This window comes from Choloepus didactylus, chromosome 9 (assembly GCF_015220235.1).
Source record: "Choloepus didactylus isolate mChoDid1 chromosome 9, mChoDid1.pri, whole genome shotgun sequence".
Classification (NCBI taxonomy): domain Eukaryota; kingdom Metazoa; phylum Chordata; class Mammalia; order Pilosa; family Megalonychidae; genus Choloepus; species Choloepus didactylus.
In genome coordinates, this window is record NC_051315.1 from 76,074,849 (window position 1) to 76,096,680 (window position 21,832).

General features: G+C 35.1%; 1 protein-coding gene across 1 annotated transcript in view; it reads left to right on the forward strand.

Annotated features, from left to right (window-relative positions):
* FSIP2 (fibrous sheath interacting protein 2) overlaps positions 1 to 21,832 on the forward strand; it is a 129,320-nt gene that overhangs the window by 24,881 nt on the left and 82,607 nt on the right. The window contains exons 10-13 of the mRNA XM_037849900.1: positions 12,716 to 12,828; positions 13,660 to 13,705; positions 14,849 to 15,000; positions 16,987 to 17,050. Coding sequence (XP_037705828.1) covers positions 12,716 to 12,828; positions 13,660 to 13,705; positions 14,849 to 15,000; positions 16,987 to 17,050 — 375 coding nt within the window. The remainder of the gene's footprint in view (positions 1 to 12,715; positions 12,829 to 13,659; positions 13,706 to 14,848; positions 15,001 to 16,986; positions 17,051 to 21,832) is intronic.

Below are 21,832 nucleotides of genomic sequence, written 5' to 3' on the forward strand. Positions count from 1 at the left end.
TTTCATTCTTTTGGATATGGACATCCAACTCTCCTAGCCCCATTTGTTGAAAAGACTGTTATGTCACAGTTCAGTGGCTTTGGGGGCCGTATCAAAGATCAGTCGGCCATAGATCTGGGGGTCTGTCTCCGAATTCTCAGTTCGATTCCATTGATCAGTATGTCTATCTTTGTGCCAGTACCATGCTGTTTTGACAACTGTGGCTTTAAAATGTGCTTCGAAGTCAGGGAGTGTAAGTCCTCCCGCTTCGTTTTTCTTTTTTAGAGTGTTTTTAGCAGTTCAAGGCATCTTCCCTTTCCAAATAAATTTGACAACTAGCTTTTCCAAGTCTGCAGAGTAGGTTTTTGGAATTTTGATTGGGATTGCATTGAATCTGTAGATGAGTTTGGGTAGAATTGACATCTTAATGGCATTTAGCCTTCCTATCCCTGAACGTTACCCTACCCCTTTTATGTTATGGCTATCTTATATATTACATCCATAAAAATCCAACTAAACAATATAATAAGTTTTGCTTTTAATCATCTGACATATTTTAGAGAACTCAATATTTACTTATTTACCATTTCAATTGTCTGCCTTTATTCCTGAGGTCCCAGGTTTCTTTCTGGTATGATCTCCCTTCAGTCTGTAGATCTTCCTTTAGCAGTTCTTTTAGATGAGCTCTTCTGCCAATAAATTATTTTAGTTTCCTTCATCTAAGAATTATTTTATCCTCATTCCTGAATATCACTTGGTATGGAATTTTGGGTTGGCAGTTATTTTTTTCCAGATCTTTAAAAATGTTTTTCTGATTGATTGTGTTCTCCATGGTTCTGTTAAGATATCTACAATATTTGAATTGTTGTTATTTTGTAAGTAATGCATCATTTTTCTCTGGTTGTTTTCAAGCCTTTTGAAATGGGATTCAGTTTTCAGCAATTTGATTATGATGTGTCTGAGTGTGGATTTCTTTTGCTTTTTTTGTCTTTGGTGTTCACTGAGCTTCTTCAAACAGTAGGATTATATCTCTTACCAAATTTCCCTGAAAGAAACTCCCCTTAGCCATGAGAGAACTACTATATAAATTTAGTGATTATCATAACCGTTCTTTTTATATATCATAATGGTTATGATACATCAGTTAAAGTCTTGATATAGTATATATATTTTTTATGTAAGTGGGTATCCTTAAACAGTACGTATATATTATTATCAAGATTTTAAAAGATGTAACTGATGTAGTACTGTGCCTTGCTTTTTACAATCAGTATTATGTTTTAAAAGATTTATCCATGTTTTGCCTGAAATTATGGTTGATTTCACTACTGGTCATGTCCCATTGTGTGAATATACAATTTATGCATTTGGCTTCTCTATTGATGGAAATGTTTGCTGTTTATGACTAATGTTGCTGGGAACATTCTTATATATATAAATATCCTGTAAGCATAGGCAAGGGATTCTCTAGAGAGAACATGTCTAAACATGGATTGCTACGTCATGTTTCCTTTTCTGCCTATTGTCCATTTGCCTATTGAGTTGTCTTTCTTATGGATTTGGAAGAGTTTTTATTCATTCTAGATACTTGCCTGTTAAATACATATATATGATAAAGTAATTAACTTTACTTTAATTATTTGTTCCTCTTCTCTTTATTGTCCTTTATGATTTTATTTTTCTTTATTAAAGAAGTTATGGGTTTACAGAACAATCTTACAGAACAATCATTGCAGAACAATGCAAAATCTTTATTGTCTTTTGATGCACAGAAGTTCTTAATTCATTGTAATTAAATTTAAGATTTTTTTTTTCTTTTTCTTAATGACTTATTATACGTTTTATTTTTTGTTGAGGTCAATTTATAGGAGCTCTTTTTGATATGTTAAATATGTTACTCTTTTTATGGCAAATATTTTCCACTGTTTTGTTAAGGAATTTTCTTTAGCTTTTGTTATTGAACATTTCATATATAAACAGAAATAAATAGAATAGGTTAATGACCCACTTCTTTGCCTGTCATTCAGCTTCATGGACAATTTCATTTTATCTCTACCTGCAACCTCTCCCTATTGTATACTCTTTTGAAGCACATCCCACAAATACTGTCTTTTCATACGTTAATGTGTCGATATGTATCCTTAAAAGATAAAAGTTTTAAAAAAATTCATAACCATAGCACCATTGTCATACCTACACAAATTAATAATAATTCCTTAATATTGTCAAATATCTAATCACTATGTAAATTTCCAATTACCTCATAAATGTCACAAAAGTAATGTTAGTTTGGATCTGCATTTACACACATTGCAATTAGTTGATATATGTTTTGAATCTTTTAAGCTATAAGTTCTTCATATGTCTCCCTCCCTACTTCTTTCCTCCTCTCTTTTTTTTCCCTACAGTTTATTTGTTGAAGGAACTGAGTTGCTTATCCTATCAAGTTTACCACAGGGTGGATTTTTGCCACTTGCATCTGTATGGTGTAGTTTTTGAATATTGTTCCTCTGTATTTCCTGTAAAGTATTAATTAGATCTGTTGGTTTGATCAGATTCAGGTTTGCTTTCTTTAGCAAAATTGATTGATAATGGTGGTGTGTCCTTCCATTAGGAGGCATACAATATCTGATTGTATTTCTCTTTGTGATACTATCAGCCATTTATATTCAAGGCCTAGATTCATCATTCTTTCTTTGTAGATTAGTTGAAATACTTCTATTAAAAAAAATTACCCTCAATTACTATTTGATTATGTTGATGTACACAATATTTAAGAAAAGTAGATTAAATACTCAGTTTCATTTTACGATTATTTCTTAGTTTTCAGAATAATGAGTTGTTTCAGTAGCATCTATCAGCAGTGAGCAATTTTGTTTTGTTTAGTCTCATTATGATTTCAAAGGTTTGAACAAATTTGATGTGCTTCAGTACACTTCTGTTATTGTTTTTCTTAATGCTGAAATCATGACCGCTGTGGCCAGTGGGAGTACCTTCAAGACAACTCCTGACTTCTGACATTACCCTAGTGGTCTAGGATAGCTTCCTTGCTGTCTGGGAAAACAGAATGATCCAAGCTTATCTTGTATTCATCCAGTTGCTTCAAAACTATTAAATTGCATTAGCAACTTTGAAAGAATAAAGTGATCATACATGTGCTAGCTTATTTCTGGACACTCTCTTCTGTTATATTGATATATTTGTCTGTCCTTATGCCAAAACAGCATTGTCTTAATTATTGTAGTTTTGTAATAAGTCTTGACATTTGGCAGTTTAAAATTTTTCAATTTTTGATATTTTTCTGGGTTGCCCAGACTATTCTAGATCCTTTGCATTTCCATAGAAATTTTAGAATCAGCTTGCCAATTTCTAAAAAAAAAAAGAAGTTTGCTGAGATTTTGTTTGGAATCACCTTTTATTTATTTTTCTTGTCTCATTGTACTGAGTAGGATCCCCCAGTACGGTGCTGAACAGACATGTTGATTATGTACATCCTGATCTTGTTTTGGAACTTAAGAGAAAGCACTCAATATAAAGTAAAATAGTACCTGTAGGGATATGAAGATATCATATTTCAGAAGGCCATTCCTTTTCTATTCCTACTTTACTAAGCGGTTTTATGATACAGGGGTATCGAATTTTATCAAGATTTTTCTGCATTTTGAGCTAATCATATGCATTTTCTCCTTTTGTTTGTTAATGTGGTGAATTATATTGACTGATTTTTTAATGGTAAAGTGACCTTGCCTTCTTGGGATAAGCTCCATTAGTCACAATGTATTATCCATTTTTGGATAACATTCAATTTGATTTGCTGTCATTTCGTTTAAGATGTATTTGTTCATGAAGAATATTGGTTTTAATTTTTTGTTTACTTTGTAATGTTTTTTTTTTGATTTTGGTATCAGGATTGTGGTATCTTCATAAAAGGAGTTACAAAGTATTCCCACTCTTTATATTTACTATTTGTATTTACTAAACAAATGTAAAATTGGTATTTCTTCCCTAAATATTTGGTAAATTTCACCAGTGTTTGGGCCTGTGGATTGCCTAGTGGAAAGGTTTTAAATCTTGGATTCAATTTATTTGAACTTTGTAAGGGTTTTTAGCTTTTTATTTCTTTAATGACTGTTTTGATAAGTTGTGATTTTCAAGAATTTCTCTATTTCATCTAGGTTGTCAAATGTATTGACAAAAGTTTGTGATATTTTCATTACCCTTTTAATGTCTGTAGGGTTTATGGTTATAGCCCCCTTTTCAGTACTGACATTGTTAATTTGTATATTAACATTTTTTAACTAGTCTTCCTTAAGAGTATATCAAATTTTTGAATCTTTCAAAAATCATCCTTTAATGTGTTGATTTTTTAATGCATTTTTTTATTGTGAACTTTAACACATATACATAACAGTGATAACTTTCAAAGTACTATTGAACAAGTAGTTAGAGTACAAATTTCAAATAATGTCATGGATCACAGTTCCACAACTTCAGCTATTTTTGTTGTTATAAAATATAACATACATACAGAAAGGTGTTGACTTTTGATGTACAGCTTAACAAGCAGTTTGTAGGTAATTTCAAAAATTATTATGGGTTACAGTTCCACAGTTTCAGTTCTTTTATTGTTATGTAATATAGGTTATATACACAAAGGTGAAGACTTTCAAAGCACAATTCAATGAGTAGCTATAGAGCAAATTTCAGAGGATGTAATAGGGTACAGTTACGCCATGTCATTTACCTCCTTCCAGCTATTCCAGACCCCAACATCTAAATATATATATATATTTATATAAAGTTTCAGTATTCATAGTTCTTTGCTAAATCTTATTTGTTACTACCCCTTCCTCTTACTTAATCTCTTTCTCCATCTTCAGGGGTATCTAGGCAATGAACACCCCAAGTTGTTCATATTGAAGGGGGTGTCGAAAGTATGGGGAAAGGGGCTGCATCTGATTGTTGTTCTTAAAGAGACTTGCCTCTGTGTTTTAGGACTTGTCTGGCATAGGAACACTCTGGTGGATTTAAGTTTCTGAGAGATAAAACTTAGTGAGGGAATCTTTCATAGAATCTCAAGAAGGAACCTACGTATTTGGGGACTGCTTTTGGTAAGGGCGTGGTGTACTGTGGCCATTTGGGATATCTAGCTGGAGTGTGTTTATTTTTTAATTGCATTAAAAAAATATTTTGATTCCTTCTATTTCTTATTCATTTCTTTTCTGTTTTGGGGTTTAATTTGTTTCATTTTGTAGTTTTGAGGTAGAATTTAGATGATTGATTTTAACCTTTTTATTTCAGGCATAAAGATGTTTTCACAGTTTTTATGAAGTATAACTGAAATACAATATACTGTCCATATTTAAAGATTACAATTTGCTAAGTTTTGACATATATTTATATCCATGAAACCAAGATCTCAATCAAGTTTGTGAACATTTCTGCTCCTTTCCTGTTCCCATACCCAGGCAATTATTGTCTCCATAGCTTAATTTGCATTTTCTAAAGTTTTATAAAAACTATTTTTTTTTTGGCTGACTTCTTGAACTCAGCCTAAATATTTTGAGTTTCATTCTTGTATTTATAAATTTTTCATTACTTTCTATTGCTGAGAAACAGTCCATCATGATTGTACAGATATACCACAGTATTGTTTATTCATTTACCTGTTTTTTTTGTTTTTTGTTTTGTTTTGTTTTTTTGTTTTGTTTTAGAATATTCCTGGTTTTGCTATACAGGTTTTTTATATACATATTTTTTCTTTTCTCTTGAGTAAAAACCTGGGAGTGGAATACCTGGATCATATGATAGTTGCATGTTTAACTTTTTAAAAAGCTGTCAAACTGTTTTCCAGAGTGGTTGTGTCATTTAACATTACCACCAGCAGTATATGAGAGCTCCACTTCCTTCACATTCTCACCCATGTGCCAGTATTTTAATTTTACTCTTTCGAATAGATGTTTAGTTGTATCTCATTGGGATTTTAATCTGCATTTTCCTAATGACTAATGGTGTTTGGCCATCTTTTCATGTGCTTATTTGCTATTTGTCTCCTTTGATGAACATTTGTTCAATCATTTAACCACTTTTTATTGGATTGTCATATTATTAGTGAATTTTGAGAGTTCTTTATATATTTTAGATACAAGTTATTTATCAAATATATATAATTCACAAATATTTTCTTCCAGGCTATGTCTTGTCTTTTCATTCTCTTAAAATTACTTTTTAAGAATATACATTTTTAAATTTGATAAACCACAATTTATCAAATTTTTGATTTATAGATTGTGCTTTGGATGTCTTATCTAAGAATTTCTTGCCTAATCTAAGATCTCAAATATTTTCTCCCATGTTTTCTTCTAGAAGTTTTATATTTTTAGGTTTTACATTTATGTCTATGATTCTTTTGAGTTAATTTTTATAAATACTTCATGGTATAGATTATAGTTATTATATATATATATATATATATATATATATATGGCTATTCATTTGTTCCAACACCGTTTTTGAAAGCACTGTGCTCTCTCCACTGAATTACCTTTGCACCTTTGTAAAAAAAAGATCAGCTGTCTATATATTATGCATGTCTATTTCTGAACTCTGTTCTGTTCTTTGAGCCATTTGTCTATTTTGATGTAAATACCACACTGTCTTGATTGCTGTACTTATTGTCTTGAAATCAGTGTTGTTAGCCTTCCAACTATGTTCTTCTTTGTCAAAGTTATATTGGGTATACCAGGTCCCTTGTATTTCTATATGAATTTTGCAATTACCCCATAAAGTTTTACAAAAAATTCTCCAGGACTTTGGTATATTGAATATATATGAGATCAACCAATATGTTTGAATTTGTTTACTATTTAAGTCAAGTTAGGGAGAAATGGCATCTTAATAATATTTAGTGTTCTGTCTCATAAACTCTATATTTCTTTATTTATTTATGTCTTTAGTTTATTTTAATGTTTATAATTGTGAAGGTACAGGTCTGGCACGTCTTTTGTCAGATTTATCCCTACACATTCATATGTTTGATGCTATTGTAATTTGTATTTTGTAATTTCAAAGTCCAATTGTTCATATAATATATAGAAATACATTTGATTCTGTATATTGTTTTTGTATTGTGTAAACTTACTGTTTTAGTTTGCTAATGCTGCAGAATGCAAAACACCAGATATGGATAGGCTTTTATAAAATGGGGGTTTATTTCACTACACAGTTACAGTCTTAAGGCCACAAAACGTCCAAGGTAACACATCAGTAATCGGGTACCTTCACTGGAGATGGCCAATGGCGTCCGGAAAACCTCTGTTAGCTAGGAAGACACATGGCTGGCGTCTGCTCCAAAGTTCTGGTTTCAAAATGGCTGTCTCCCGGGATGTTCCTCTCTAGCAAGCGTGCTCCTCTTCCAAACATCACTCACAGCTGCACTCCGTCCAGTTTCTTTGAGTCAGCATGTTTTATATGGCTCCACTGATCAAGGCCCACCCTGAATGGGTGGGGTCACACCTCCATAGGAGTATCCCACCGAAGTCACCTCCCACAGCTGGGTGGGGTCACATTCCAAGCAAATCTAACCAGCACCAAAACGTCTGTCCCACAAGACCACAAAGATAATGGCATTTGGGGGACACAATACATTCAAACCGGCACATTCCACCCCCTGGACCCCAAAATGACATTATCTTTCCAAATACAAAATACATTCATTTCATCACAATATCACAAAAACTTAAATCATTTCAGTTACAATAGTTAAGTACAAGATCCCATCAAAATCAAATACAGGCGTGGTCAGTCCTAAGGCATACTTTTCCTTTAGCTTTGGATCTGTGGACTTAGGACGAGTTATTTGCTCCCAGTATACAAAGGAGGGACGTTCATAGGATAAACATTCCCATTGCCATAAGGAGAAACAGTAAAGAAAACAGGGTTAACAGGAACAGAACAGTTCCTAAAACCTGCAGGACAAACTCCATTAGATTTCAAAGTCTGAGAGTCATTAACAGAATAACGTTGCATCCTTGGGGCTTGAGAGAGCGGGAGTCTAGCCCTTCCTAAGGGCCTTTCTGGCAGCCCTTTCCTCTCCAAATGCTTAGGTGAGTGCTCCAACATTTCCACACATTGGGGAGACCACCTTCTCGGCCCCACCCTCCTCAAACATCGGGGCTGCTCCCAGATTCCCTTCCATCTCCGGGTCACACGCTCAACCCCTTCAGAACAGTGGGGTGGCAGCCAGGCTCTCCCCAATTCCCTGGAAATGTGCTCCACCCTCTTTGGGACCTGAGGTGGCAAAACTCTTCCAGAGCATCGAGGTGGAATGCCCACCCTCGACCTCCGGGGCAAACTCACCCTTTCCATTCGTGTGGGCTGCTCCACTCTCCCAGCCCAAGGCCTCTTGACTCCAGACCTCAACCTCCATGGCTCTGTCTTTGAAGAAATTTTTCCTGCAATTTGTTCCTTGTCTGTCTCCTCCAGTCCAGACTGGCAGCGGCTCTGTCTATAAAGTTCTCGCAAAAATTCTGTTGGCTTTGCATGAAGCACACAGGGGTCAAAGCCATCAGACAATAGGACTTTCCACAAATCCTTTCTGGATAATTCCATCTCCAATCTTGGCTTGTACTGAAATGGCGGCTGGGTTCCATGTTTGGTTACATCCTCACATTGGGCTGTAGCTTCTGGGATTCCACCCCCTGGAAGCTCATAATTTTCCAAGCCATCAGCTTCTGGTTTCTTTGAACCCAAGAGTTCAGTTCTAAGTTTATCTCTCTCTGCTCCCATTTTACTGTAAGCTGCAAGGAGAAGCCAGGATACATCCTCCACATGTAGTCTGGAGATCTCCTCAGCTAAGTATTCCAGGTTGTTGCTTCCAGATTCTTCCTTCCATCTGACACCAGGACTCAATTTTGCCAAATTCTCTGCCACTTTAAAACAAGGATCACCTTTCTTCCAGTTTACAACAACATATTCATCATTTCTGCTCAAGTCCTCATCAGAAGTATCTTTAGAGTCCATATTTCCATAAACAGTCTCTTTAAAGCAGTTTAGGCCTTTTCTATCAAGCTCCTCACAATTCTTCCAGAATCTTCCCCTTATCCATTTAAAAAGCCGTTCCAACATGTTTGGTATTTGCAAACACAGCAGCAAAAGCACCCCACTTCTCTGGTACCAAAATCTGTTTTAGTTTGCTAATGCTGCAGAATGCAAAACACCAGATATGGATAGGCTTTTATAAAATGGGGGTTTATTTCACTACACAGTTACAGTCTTAAGGCCACAAAACATCCAAGGTAACACATCAGTAATCGGGTACCTTCACTGGAGATGGCCAATGGCGTCCGGAAAACCTCTGTTAGCTAGGAAGACACATGGCTGGTGTCTGCTCCAAAGTTCTGGTTTCAAAATGGCTTTCTCCCGGGATGTTCCTCTCTAGCAAGCGTGCTCCTCTTCCAAACATCACTCACAGCTGCACTCCGTCCAGTTTCTTTGAGTCAGCATGTTTTATATGGCTCCACTGATCAAGGCCCACCCTGAATGGGTGGGGTCACACCTCCATAGGAGTATCCCACCGAAGTCACCTCCCACAGCTGGGTGGGGTCACATTCCAAGCAAATCTAACCAGCACCAAAACGTCTGTCCCACAAGACCACAAAGATAATGGCATTTGGGGGACACAATACATTCAAACCGGCACACTTACTAACCTTATTTATTAGTTCTATCAGTTTTTTTTTTGTAGATTCCATTTGATTTCTACATAGATGATCATGTCATCTGTGAATACAGTCATTTTTACTTCTTCCTTTCGAATCTAGATGCATTTTATTTCTTTTTCTGCCAGATTGCAATGGCAAGAACATCCTGTTCGATGCTGAAGGAAGAGGTGAGAGTTGGGCACCTGTTTCTTTGTTCTTACCACATGTGGATGGCATTCAGTCTTTCTTCATTAACTATTATGTTAGTTGTGGTTTTTTTCATCAGTTAAGGAAGCTCTTTTCCATTCATAGCTTGCTGAGAATGTTATCAAGAGGCATACTACATTTTTTAGATGCTTTTTCACTCTCTGTTGAAATTGGATGTTTTTTTTTTTTTTTTTTCAGTTTTGCTTCATTAGTGTAATATTGCTGAATTACATTGATTGGTTTTCAAATGTTAAATGAACCCTGCATTCTGGGGATTAAACCCACTCTATGATGCATTACCTTTATTATATATTGTTGTATTTGATTTGTTTTGCTTGTAATTCTGCTTCTTTGTTCATGAGGGATATTAACTGGTTTTCTTTAATTGTAATATCTTGTAAGGATTTTGGTATCAGAGTGATCCTAGTTTCAAAGTATGAATTGTGAGCTATTCACGCCTCTTCAATTTTCTGCAAGTGTTTGTGTGTTGTGTTCTGCTGAACCAAAAGCAAGACTCACCTTGAACGAAGAAATAGTGGAATATCCATCCAGGACTGCCCAAACCACTCTACAATGGGACCAGTTGACATTCCAAAGTAAGAGGCACTAAATACCTGGGTGATCAGTCCAAAAGCATTTATTGAGGTAACTTATGTACAGAGAGCTGCACTACCTCTCAACAGACTGTGAGATGGCAAAAAGTGTACATGAGTATGTTTGCCTATGGCAGCTGCTCTACAGATTATATATGGTTGAGAAAAAAATATGGCAGAGTGCCAGAAGCTTATATGCAAGTATTAGAAAAAACATGTTGGTATGTGCTCTTTTCACAAGCAAAATGTTCTCAGGGAAGGCTTTGCTTTAAGATTATAGCAGCCAACGCTTGGCATGCTTCCAGGGTTTTATGGAAAGGAATATCTATCTGAGGGGGAGGGCAGAGGCAAAAGCATTCCTTGGTCAGGTAGGATATGCTATATATTTCACACATTGTATAAATTGGTATAGTTTCTTCCTTAAATATTTGGTGGAATTCAGAAATGAATCCATTGGGCCTGGGATTTTCTTTGTGGAAATGTAACTAAAAATTCAATTTCTTTAATAGATAGAAGACTTTTCATATTATCTATTTACTCCTAAGTGAGATTTGCTAGTTAGTGTCTCTCAAGGAATATGTCCCTTGCATGGACATCTTTGCTTTTATTGCCATATACTTCTTGTGGTTTTAATTTATTATTATTTTTAATAATTATCTGTAGATTGTTGTGTTGTCATCTTTCTCTGTTTTAATATTGGAAATGTGTTCCTGGTCTTTTCTTTCCCTGATAGATCTGGCTTAAAGATTATCACTTTTGGTATTTGTTCTAGTTTGCTAATGCTTCCAGAATGCAAAACACCAGAAATGGATTGGCTTTTATAAAAGGGGGTTTATTTGATTACACAGTTACAGTCTTAAGGCCATAGAGTGTCCAAGGTAATGTATTGACAGTCAGGTACCTTCACTGGAGGATGGCCAGTGACATCTGGAAAACCTCTGTTAGCAGGGAAGGCATGTGGCTGGCATCTGCTCCAGAGCTCTGGTTTCAAAATGGCTTTCTCCCAAGACGTTCCTCTCTAGGCTGCAGTTCCTCAGAAATGTCACTCTTAGCTGCTCTTGAGGCATTTTCCCTCTCTTGGCTTCTCTGGAGCAAAAGTCTGCTTTCAACGGCTGTCTTCAAACTGTCTCTCATCTGAGGCTACTCTCTCAGCTCCTGTGCGTTCTTCAAAGTGTCCCTTTTGGCTGTAGGTCCTCTTCAAAATGTGGCTCTTAGCTGCACTGAGTTTCCTCTGTTTGTCAGCTCATTTGTATGGCTCCAGTGATTTAATTTAGATCCACCCTGAATAGGTGGGGTAACACCTCCATGGAAATTATCCAATCAGAGTCATCACCCACAATTGGGTGGGGCGCATCTCCATGGAAACACTCGAAGAATTACAATCTAATCAGCACTGATACATCTGCCCACACAAGATTACATCAAAGATAATGTGGTTTGGGGGGACATAATACATTCAAACCGGGACAGTGTTATTCTCAAAGAACCAGCTATTGGTTTATGTTCTCAATTGTTTTTCTGTTTCTTTAATTTTTACTCTCATCTTTTCTTTCTTCTGCTTACTAAATATTGTCAAGGATATGGAATAATTGGGACTCTCATACAGTGCTGATTGGTATGTAATATGGAATAGCCATTTTGGAAAACAGTTATATTCTTAAAAAGTAAACATATATCTACTATATGACCCCAGCCATTACATTACCAGATATTTATACAATAGAAATGAAAAAAATATGTCCACTCAAAGACTTGTACATGCAAGTTCATGAACGTTTATTTGTAAGAAGCCAAATTTGTAAGCAGCTCAAATGTCCATCAGCAGATAAGTGGATAACAGAAAAAATTCCACTGCAATGGAATGCTACTCAGCAGTAAAAAGGGGACAATTATTGATACATGCATCAATATAGATTAATTTCAAAAATCATTATATTGGGTAAAACAAGCCAGACCCCCCCCCCCAAAAAAAAGTTTGTATACCATGATCTCATTCATATAAAATTCCAGAAAATGCAAACTAGCTTGAGTGAGAGGTGCAGACCATTGGTTGCTTGGAGATGGATGAGGGAACTCTTAAGAGATAATGTAAATGTTATCTTGACTGTCCTGATAGTTCACAGTTGAATATATGTATTTCAAAATTGACCAAATCGTTCAATTTAAACAAGAGCAGTTTATTGTACTTCAGTTAAGTTGTTTAAAATTATGGAATTTTCTTTCATTTACTTTTAGGACCCTTAAATACTGTTCGGCAGTCTCAAAGTAGTTCAAAGAATGTTGTAAAAAAGTCAGCAACTTCTGTAGTTTATCAGCCGGATGTACAAGATAATGGTACAGAACAAAAGGTATAAAATTATGCTTTAAACTTTTGTATAATGGTTATTAATTAATCTAGTTAACTTTTATTTCTATGGATTATTTCCATCACTAACATCATACTGATTGTTTGGGTTTTTGGGGTCTACACATGAAAACTGATCCCTTTCCCTGGCAAAAACAGTGTTGAGTTAGCTTTATGCTAAGTTCACTGTGCACATTAGCAGAACCTAATTCAAACAACCATTTAGTAATTATAATAATTTAATAGCTAATATTTATTGAATATCTACTATCGCCTAGGCTCTGTGTTAATCTAGAAAGAAGGGAAAATGAAGAAATTGAGTGACATTGAATGCAAAGTTGAATATGACATAATCACTCCCACTGAAGATTTCTTGTCTAGTGGGGCAGACAGACAGAAAAATGTTATTGCAATAAAATGGGAAGTCCAGAATGATAAAATTTATTTTGATTCTAAGCAGTGTTAAATAAATATTAGATTAGATTGGGTTGAAATGGATTTATATGATATGAATAGAATTACTTTAAACCTTTTAGGACTAAGCACTGAGTGGATGACCATGCCTTTAAACAAAATATGGGATATTTAAGGAGGCGCAAGTTTCTACATTAGTATATTTTGAGTTCAGTTTTGAGCTAATTAGATTTAGATACCTGTGGAAGGTATCTAGTAAAAGGTTAGCAATATATATTGTCCCTAAGAAATTTTTATGAGTCTTAGGAGCTAGAGGGGAAAATAAATCTGTATTCCTTTGGTTAATTCAATAGAAGGCAAAGTCTCTTTCAGAAGTGTAATTACTAATGAATGTTTTCCTCTTAAATATTGCAACATGTAGAAAGATGGAGTAACAATTAAAAAGTCAAGTCTTTTTGATGATAAAGGTAAGAAATGAAAAATATTCGTAATTTTTCTGTCATTTGTTAAATAAATCATTATAGTTTTGTCCTGTTGATTTCCAAGTTATATGTTTTAACCAGATTATATATGTGCTTATTCTGGAAAATAAAGGAAATTATGAATATACATGTTATAATTAGCCAATATTTTCAAGTGATTGCTGGATGAATGTGCCTTTTAGAATTTGTGAGGTGTGGAGAAGTTAGGTTTCCTGCTATGGCTGTTTTTAGTGATAGGCAGAATAAGTCGTTAACATATTGTGATTCAGGGAGTTCAAATACAGAGAAGTCTCCTCAGGGTCCCCATATTTCATTGCTATTTTTACCCCATAGCCTACATCCTATGTCCCATCTTCCCTGGACTGGAATAGATGATACACAAAGAATGCTAGACATCTCCATCTGAGTGATTAATGACAACCTCAAACTTAGTACATACAGCACCAAATTTATCATCTTTACAACACTCCTTTTTCTATCCAGGCATAAAACCTGAGTCATCTTTGATACTTCCTCTATTCTGTCTTTTATTTTGCATCCAAAAGTTCCTATTTTCTGACTAATCTGCCCCCTTAATTACTCTTTCCATCATTTCCATTCCCTCTGCTTCTGCCTTGTTTCTTCCATCCTTGACCATTGTAGTAACGTTACTCTTCTACTTCTTCACCATACATTTCACCATACATTTTGCTTTGAAAGCAATCTTCCTAAAACAAAGCTTTGGTTATTCCCTAATTAAAAGTTATCAGTAGTTTCCCATTGTTACTGAATGAAAGGCAAACAGTTAATTCTGGCAGTGGCCTGTGGTGAATGGTGGGAAATTAAGCTTGCAGAATAAGTTAAATAAGTTAGGATTAGAGGTTAAGGATCTGAGACTTGCCCCTGAAGGCAATGGTGAGCCACTGAAAATTTGTAGATAGTGAACATCAAGAAAGGACATCTTGTTCTTGGACATACTGTCTTAATTCAGTATCTTGGAGAATACAGTATCTTACAGATAATGATAATGTTAATTCTAGTCATTGTGGCAGCTCAGCAGGGAGAACTTTGGAGTAAACCTAAGGATTAGAAATTCACCATGTCCCAGATATATTATTTTCTCATATTTATAGGTATCTCTTTCTTTAGGAGCTACAAACATCTCTGCTCAAGCTTCAATTATTTCATCTCAAATTTCACCCACAAAAAATTTCTCCAGACCTTCACACTCTTTTGTGGATCCTCCAAAAGAAGAAGCATATAATATTTCTTTTGCCCCAGATGCAAACAGAATAAATGAGGTAGGACCTTATGATCATCATTGGTATAAGATAATTTCATTCATTAAGTGACCAAAGGGAGCAGCTTTATTCCCTGAAATGAAACATACCATAGTAAAATTTTAATAGCCCTAAAATAGACTCCTAAATATAAGCCACAAAATGATAATTCATAGTACATACCTAAAACTTTCAGAGGAAGTATCAAGTCAGGCTTCTTTGAGTCATTTTTTTACTGTCTTTGACAGATTGTTTAAAGATAGCTATAATATCTCTCTCCATTCCCTTTTGACAAGTGATCAGTAAACTGCTGTTGGAAAGTTACCAGCAAAGATTCAGGGTGCAGTCTTAGGACATGACATAAATTTTCTCTGTGGGTTACCAACTTCTTATTATAGGAATCAAATCCAAATCCCTGGTTCCATTAATGTAGTTTTAACTGGTTCAACTGTGCTAAGAAGTTAACATGGTTTGAAAGAGGTTTCAATAAACAGGAAATATACTAAATTCTTCCCAAATGAATTTTTCATAATTAGGGTGGAAAGTGACATCATTGTCTATATCCTATAATGTGTGATAATTGACAGATTAAGTTAACCATAACTCCTAAAATATAGTATGTTTGCCACAATATGCATCTCCGTATTTAGTGCTATCTTATTATCAGTAAACATTTGACAGATGCATAGTGGGCTATGTCAGTAGCCACGTTAAGGATGCCAAGATCTGGAAAAAGCATCTTAACAACTTTGAAGGTTTGAAACATTCATATTGCCCAACAGATCACAAAAGGCTGTGTCTTGACTAAAAAGCTCTAAAAATTGGGTTGAAATCAGATTGACTTTTTGGAGATAACACATGTATTACTTACTTTGCCATTCATGTTACTCTTAAATGAGTACCTCAGATAGTCACAAATACTGAGTTTATTTTGAAACATAGCACAAGAATTTTTATTGTAAGTATTATATTATGTCTTTCAACATGTTGCATATAGCACATCATTGTCAGAAAATGTACTTTTCTGTGTTCAGTTCTCAGACCTGGTTTTTAAAAAAGTCTGTTCCTATATAATTACCTGAGCAAGCTGAGTTCTTGGCCAAGTCCAGAGAACCACATCACCATGTATGCAGAGAATCTGCTCTCTGCCTTCCAGCTCTCCTTAAACTTTTCTCCTATCACTGACTTTGTTAAAAAAAAAATTTAAAACATGCACATTTTTTGTCCCATTGAGATGATTAACTTCCTTAGTGATCAGTAATACATCTACAGATAGTTAAGTTTAGGATACCAGTGAATACTTTTGTGCATAAACAAGTTAACACAGTAGGTTTGAGATTGCTATCTTTAGAAGGGCCTGCTTGCAACATTTTGCCCTTGGTTGGCATCTGGAAACTAGGCTGATACGAAACTCGACCTAACAGAGAAGGGTGGTTCACTGTGCCTAGACTAATTTTAGTATGTGTTAGGCAGGGGGTGCCTATGTGACCAGCCCCCAATAAAAACCTTAAGTACTGAGTTTCTAATGGATTTGCTTTGGCAGAAACATTGCACACATATTACTACATTTTTTATTGCTGGAGAAAGGAGCTCCCTCAAATGTGTCCTCTCACAGGAGGGAGCAAGCATAAGGAAGACTGTATGGATTTCTCCAGGCTCAGCCTTTGTCTTTTTGCCTTGCTGATCCTATTGTGTATCTCTTTACTGTAATAAATCTCAGATGTAAGTACAACTATCTGCTGCATCCCATCAGTTCTAGTAAATCACTGAACGTGTAGGTGGTCTTCTGTATCACTGAGACACTGAGCTTTTCAATTCTGCAAATAATATATGTAATATAAATATAATAAAATGAGTGCATTTCTTTTAAATTGTCATACAAGAGATTTCCTTAAAATCTTTTCTTAAATTTCCGATTTTAAATGTAAAAAATAACAGTAGATGTTCACATTCTAAAATAAAACTCCTTTGGGAATCTGTTTGTCTTTGTTGTTGTGGATTATACAGAAGGAGATAAATGCTGAATTGAATGAAAGATCAGCCAAGAGATCAAGCTGCCTCTTTGAATCAGGTAAACATCAGCCACAGTTATTGAGTAAATCATACAATTCATTAATTCATTCTTTCATCTACTTATTGAACTCCTGCTTCATGTTAGGTATGCTGTAAAATGTTGAATGTACCACGAAGAGAAGCCATGGTTTCTAACCAGGACTATTACGATGTAGTTGGCAGATAGTCATGTTAATAACCACAACCCAATATGATGTGTGTAATAAAGACAGTAGATGTGTATAAAAGTCAGAGGAATTACAGGGAGGCCTGTGCCTAGATATACCTTGGGTCGGTCATCAGGAAGTCTTTACAGAAGAGACCACATTTGAGTTGAGACATGAAGGATGAGAAGACATTTTCTAGACAGATAAATGGGAAGAGGATCTTCCAGAAAAAGAAAGAAGAGCATTTACAAAGATACAGACATTTGAGCATGGTTCATTTGCAGGAATACAAATAGTTTCAAAATTGCTTTAGCTGAAAGTTCAAATTACCAAAAAAAAAAAAAAAAAAAAAATGAGGCTAATTGGTAGATAAGGGTTTGAACATTAAAATTCTGATAGGCCATACTAAGAAATGTGTCTCTTACCATGTGGAACTATCAGAAAATTTGAGCAGAGAAGTGATACAATCTGTTTACCTTTTCTAAAGAGGTAAAAGTGAGTTTTATAAAGAGGAAAAAGTGATTTGGGGGTTTGAAGGGAAGTAAAGGCAATGAGACAATAAAAATAACAGCTGGCAGTTAAGAAGTTATGTGCCAGGCACTCTGCTAAACCTTTCACATTTGCTCATATAGGTATATGGTGCATATGTTCCAGTTTCCTAGAGCTGCTATTATGCAAAATATCAGAAATTGATTGGCTTTTATAAAGGGGGTTTATTAGATTACAAATGTACCACTCAAAGGCCATGAAAATGTCCAAATTAAGGCATCAACAAGAGTATACCTCACTGAAGGAAGGGCAATGGTGTCCGGAACACCTTTATCATCTGGGAAGGCACATGGCTGGCATCTGCTGGTCCTTTGTTCCCAGGTTCTGGTTTCACATGACTTTCTCCAAAATGTTTTTGATCTTCTGTCTTCACTCCTCTCTCTCAGCTCCTGTGTGTCCTTGTTTCTTTCTCCCAGGGCGTTTCTCTCTAAGTATCTCGTGGTCCTCTTTTAGCTTCTCTGAGGCAAACTCTGGGCTTTACCTCTTAGTTTAGCCTCTCCAAACATCCTTCTGTCTGTTTCTCCAAGCATCTCCAAGTGTCAGCAAGCATCTGTGTCAGCTCTCGAGTTCCCTTAAGTAGTCCAGTGAACCAGTCAAGACCCACCCTGTATGGGCAGGGTCCACACCTCTATGGAAATAATTTAATCAAAGGTATCACCCGCAGTTGGGTGTCACATCTCCATGGAAACACTCATCAAGAGATTCCACCCAACAAGATTGGGTTAAAAGATCATTACTTTTGTGGGGGACATAGTATGTCCAAACTGGCACAATTTATAAGTCAGGAAACCAAGGTTTAAACCAGATCTGTCTTGCAGAAACCCTTAATCCTTACCCAAAGCCATGCTACCTTTTATAACAAGTAAGGATGCAAATGATGACTAAGAATTGACCTTCAGATTGAACAACTGAAAGATATCGGTGACCACTACAAGAGCACTTTTGATTACAAAAGCTTGATTGATGTTTGGCATATGTTTTCATGTTTTGGGGTAATTTATATATTCCTGAGGGAAATAGAGGACCTACTGGTTCTTTATGTAATTGCATTAAACTTTATATTTTAATTTTGGGAACATTGGCACTATATGATTATTCCTATCCATAAACACTGTGTATCTTTTTATTAGTTTAGAACTTGCCTGGAATATCATTTCATAGCAGATGCATGTGTAATATGTACAAATATGATATATAATAGTTCTGTGCATTTCTTAAATTTATTCCTAAATAATTTATCATTTTTGCCATTTTTATAAGTATTTTTCCACATTCATTTATAGGTTCCTATTGCTAGAGAAACACTATCGATTTTTTCCCATCTTGTACTGTAACTTTTCAAAGTCTCTTATTTCAGTATTTTTACTAATATCTCTTGATTTTTCCGGATAAACAGTTACATGAGAGGGAAGTTTTTACAAGTTTTTCCAATGTTTTTACTCATTTTAAAGTCTTATCTCATTACCATTACTAGAACTTCCAATATTAAGTGGCCATGATTTTAGCCAGAATGTCCGTTAACTTCTGGGTTTTACTTTTAATGATTTTGGTGTTTTGTCATTTAGGAAACATTTGTTGCTGTTTTTGATTAGTATACCTTGCTAACTTTAAATAGATTTTTCTCCTATTTTGTTTTGAGTTTTAATTAGGAATGTCTACAGTATTTTACCAAAAGTCTTTTCCAGCCCCTGTTAATATAGTCATATGAACTCTTTCTCCTTTAATTCATAAGGATTATTTGATAGATTTCAATAATATCATGTGGTTGTGCTGTGCCCATAAATGTTCTGTCTCCCCCCCAACCCCCCGAAAGAGTTTGGGGGAGGATTGGTGGAATTTTTTCCTTAAAGGTTGAGTAGAATTTACTGGTGATGTTATCTGTGTTTTTATTTTTGATGCATCCACTTAAGGAAGTAATTTTCTCTCTAATCATGACTCTAACTGTATTTTAGATTTTTGATATTTTGTATTTTCATTCTCATTTAGATCAAAACATTATCTAATTCCCATTCTGATTTATCCATGTTTTATTTAGAAGTGTATTTTAAAATTTCTAAATATATGGTAATTTTCTTGATTTTTTTGTTACTGATATCTAGCTTAATTCACTGTTGTCAGAAAGCATAAGCTGTATTTAAAAATGTCTTTTAAGGTTTGCTTTATGGGCCCTCATATCTTGGCAACTGTTACACGTTCCATGGATCCTGAAAATGAATGTGTATTTGGTTGTTTTTGGATAACATGTTCTTTCTATGTCACTAAGCTCCAGTTTGTTAATCATGTTGTTCATATATTCTGTATCCTCACTCATTATCTTTTCTCCTTCTTCCAGCAGTTACTGAGATGAGTGATTTTTAATGTTCCACTGTGTGATTGTGGATTTTTCTATCTCTGTCTAGTCTTTCAAATTTTGATGTATTAAGAAATGCAAATTTACAGTTGCTTTATTTTCTGGGTGAAATCTCTAAAAATGCTGTTTACCTTGAAATATACTTTGTCAGGTATTAATATATCTGCTTTTGGTAGTATTTGCATGGTATACCTTTTCTCATACATTTACATTCAGCCTTTTATTTTAGATAAGTCTCTTGCAAGTTGTACACAGTTTTGTTTTGTATCTAGTCTGACAGTATTTGTCTTTAAATGAAGCATTTACTCTATTCAACTTTTTAATTTTTAATAACTTTAGTGATGTATAGCTTACATACAGAAAAATACATCAATAATAAGTGATAAATTATCACAAAATGAACACAACAATGTAACCACTATCCAAATCAAGAAATTGAACATGAGCAGTATCTCAGAAGTTCCCCCAGTACTTCCTCCCCCCGCAATCAGTAGTCTCTTCATTTTATAAAGAGTAACTTTTATTTAAATGCAATGGATATGGTGCAGCAAGAGAAATAGAGCACAGGCAAGTACTGGGGGTCCAAGTGACATCTAGGTGCAAGCTCCTGAGAACTCTTGTTTGCACTGTGGATCAAACTACCAAGATCTGTGAAATAACTCTTGGCTTCCAGAGAGCCCATGGTAGAAATTCCCAGTGGGGTGTTGTTAATACTCTGCTGTTTACTTACCATGCTGAGTTCTATAACTAGTTATTCCAGGTGAAAACCAACAGTAAACTAACCTGATCCTAGAGGTCTCCAGGTAGAGTTTTAAATTTCAGATAAATCTCACTGCCCTTATATTTTGGACAAAAGTCAAAACCAGACATTTATGCTTCCAGAGACAGAGATAGAGCATTCCCAGCCCAGGTGTTATCTTTATCCTCCAAAATCTTGGGGTTTTTTTTCAAGTCTCTTTTAATAACAGCCTTTGTGCTATACATTTTCATATAAGTGCAGCTCAAAACCATAGGTTTTGATATAAAGTTATTCTCCTTTTCATGGTTTATACATAGATTTCACTTTCCCTCTTTAATTCTCTTTCATTCCAACAATTACCTGGGTGGATTTTCCTAATTTCCAAGGAGTTAATAATTTTGTTGATCTTTATTTTAAAGTTCTTTGTTTTGGTATCAGAGAATAGCCAAATGGCCAAATATGTATTGGTATTTTAAAATGTTTAGTTGATATACCGAAAACAAAAAGTCTATTTTCTATGTAGGGATATAAGATTCTAGATCATGGCATGGTTAGACATGTGATCTCTGTTGAGCTACTCAACTCTGCCAGATTGTAGCCAGAAATCAATAATAGATGATACATAATGAATAGGCTCCAATGCCATCAGTTTTACTTCTGAGAATGTCATGTGTTGTCCTTGGCCCCATGATTGCTGAGTTCCCCTTATGTGAATTTCTAATTTTCTCTATTTGGTCTAATTTTCTCTATTTTGTACAACCCCAGCAATTGGTCAGTTCAAGCTCTTTGATCTATATACTCTCAGAAAACCAGCAAGTGAAAGAAGCCACAATCATTTCTACTCTGCAAGGATAGAGATTACTAGACTAGCAAAGTCAAGTCCTCTGCCAAGAAATAGGGAAATTGTCTCTGCTCCTAGCTCAGATATACAAACAAAGCTGGAGGTCTCTCACTACTCAATTTCAAAACATAATACAGAACTACAGTAATCAAAAC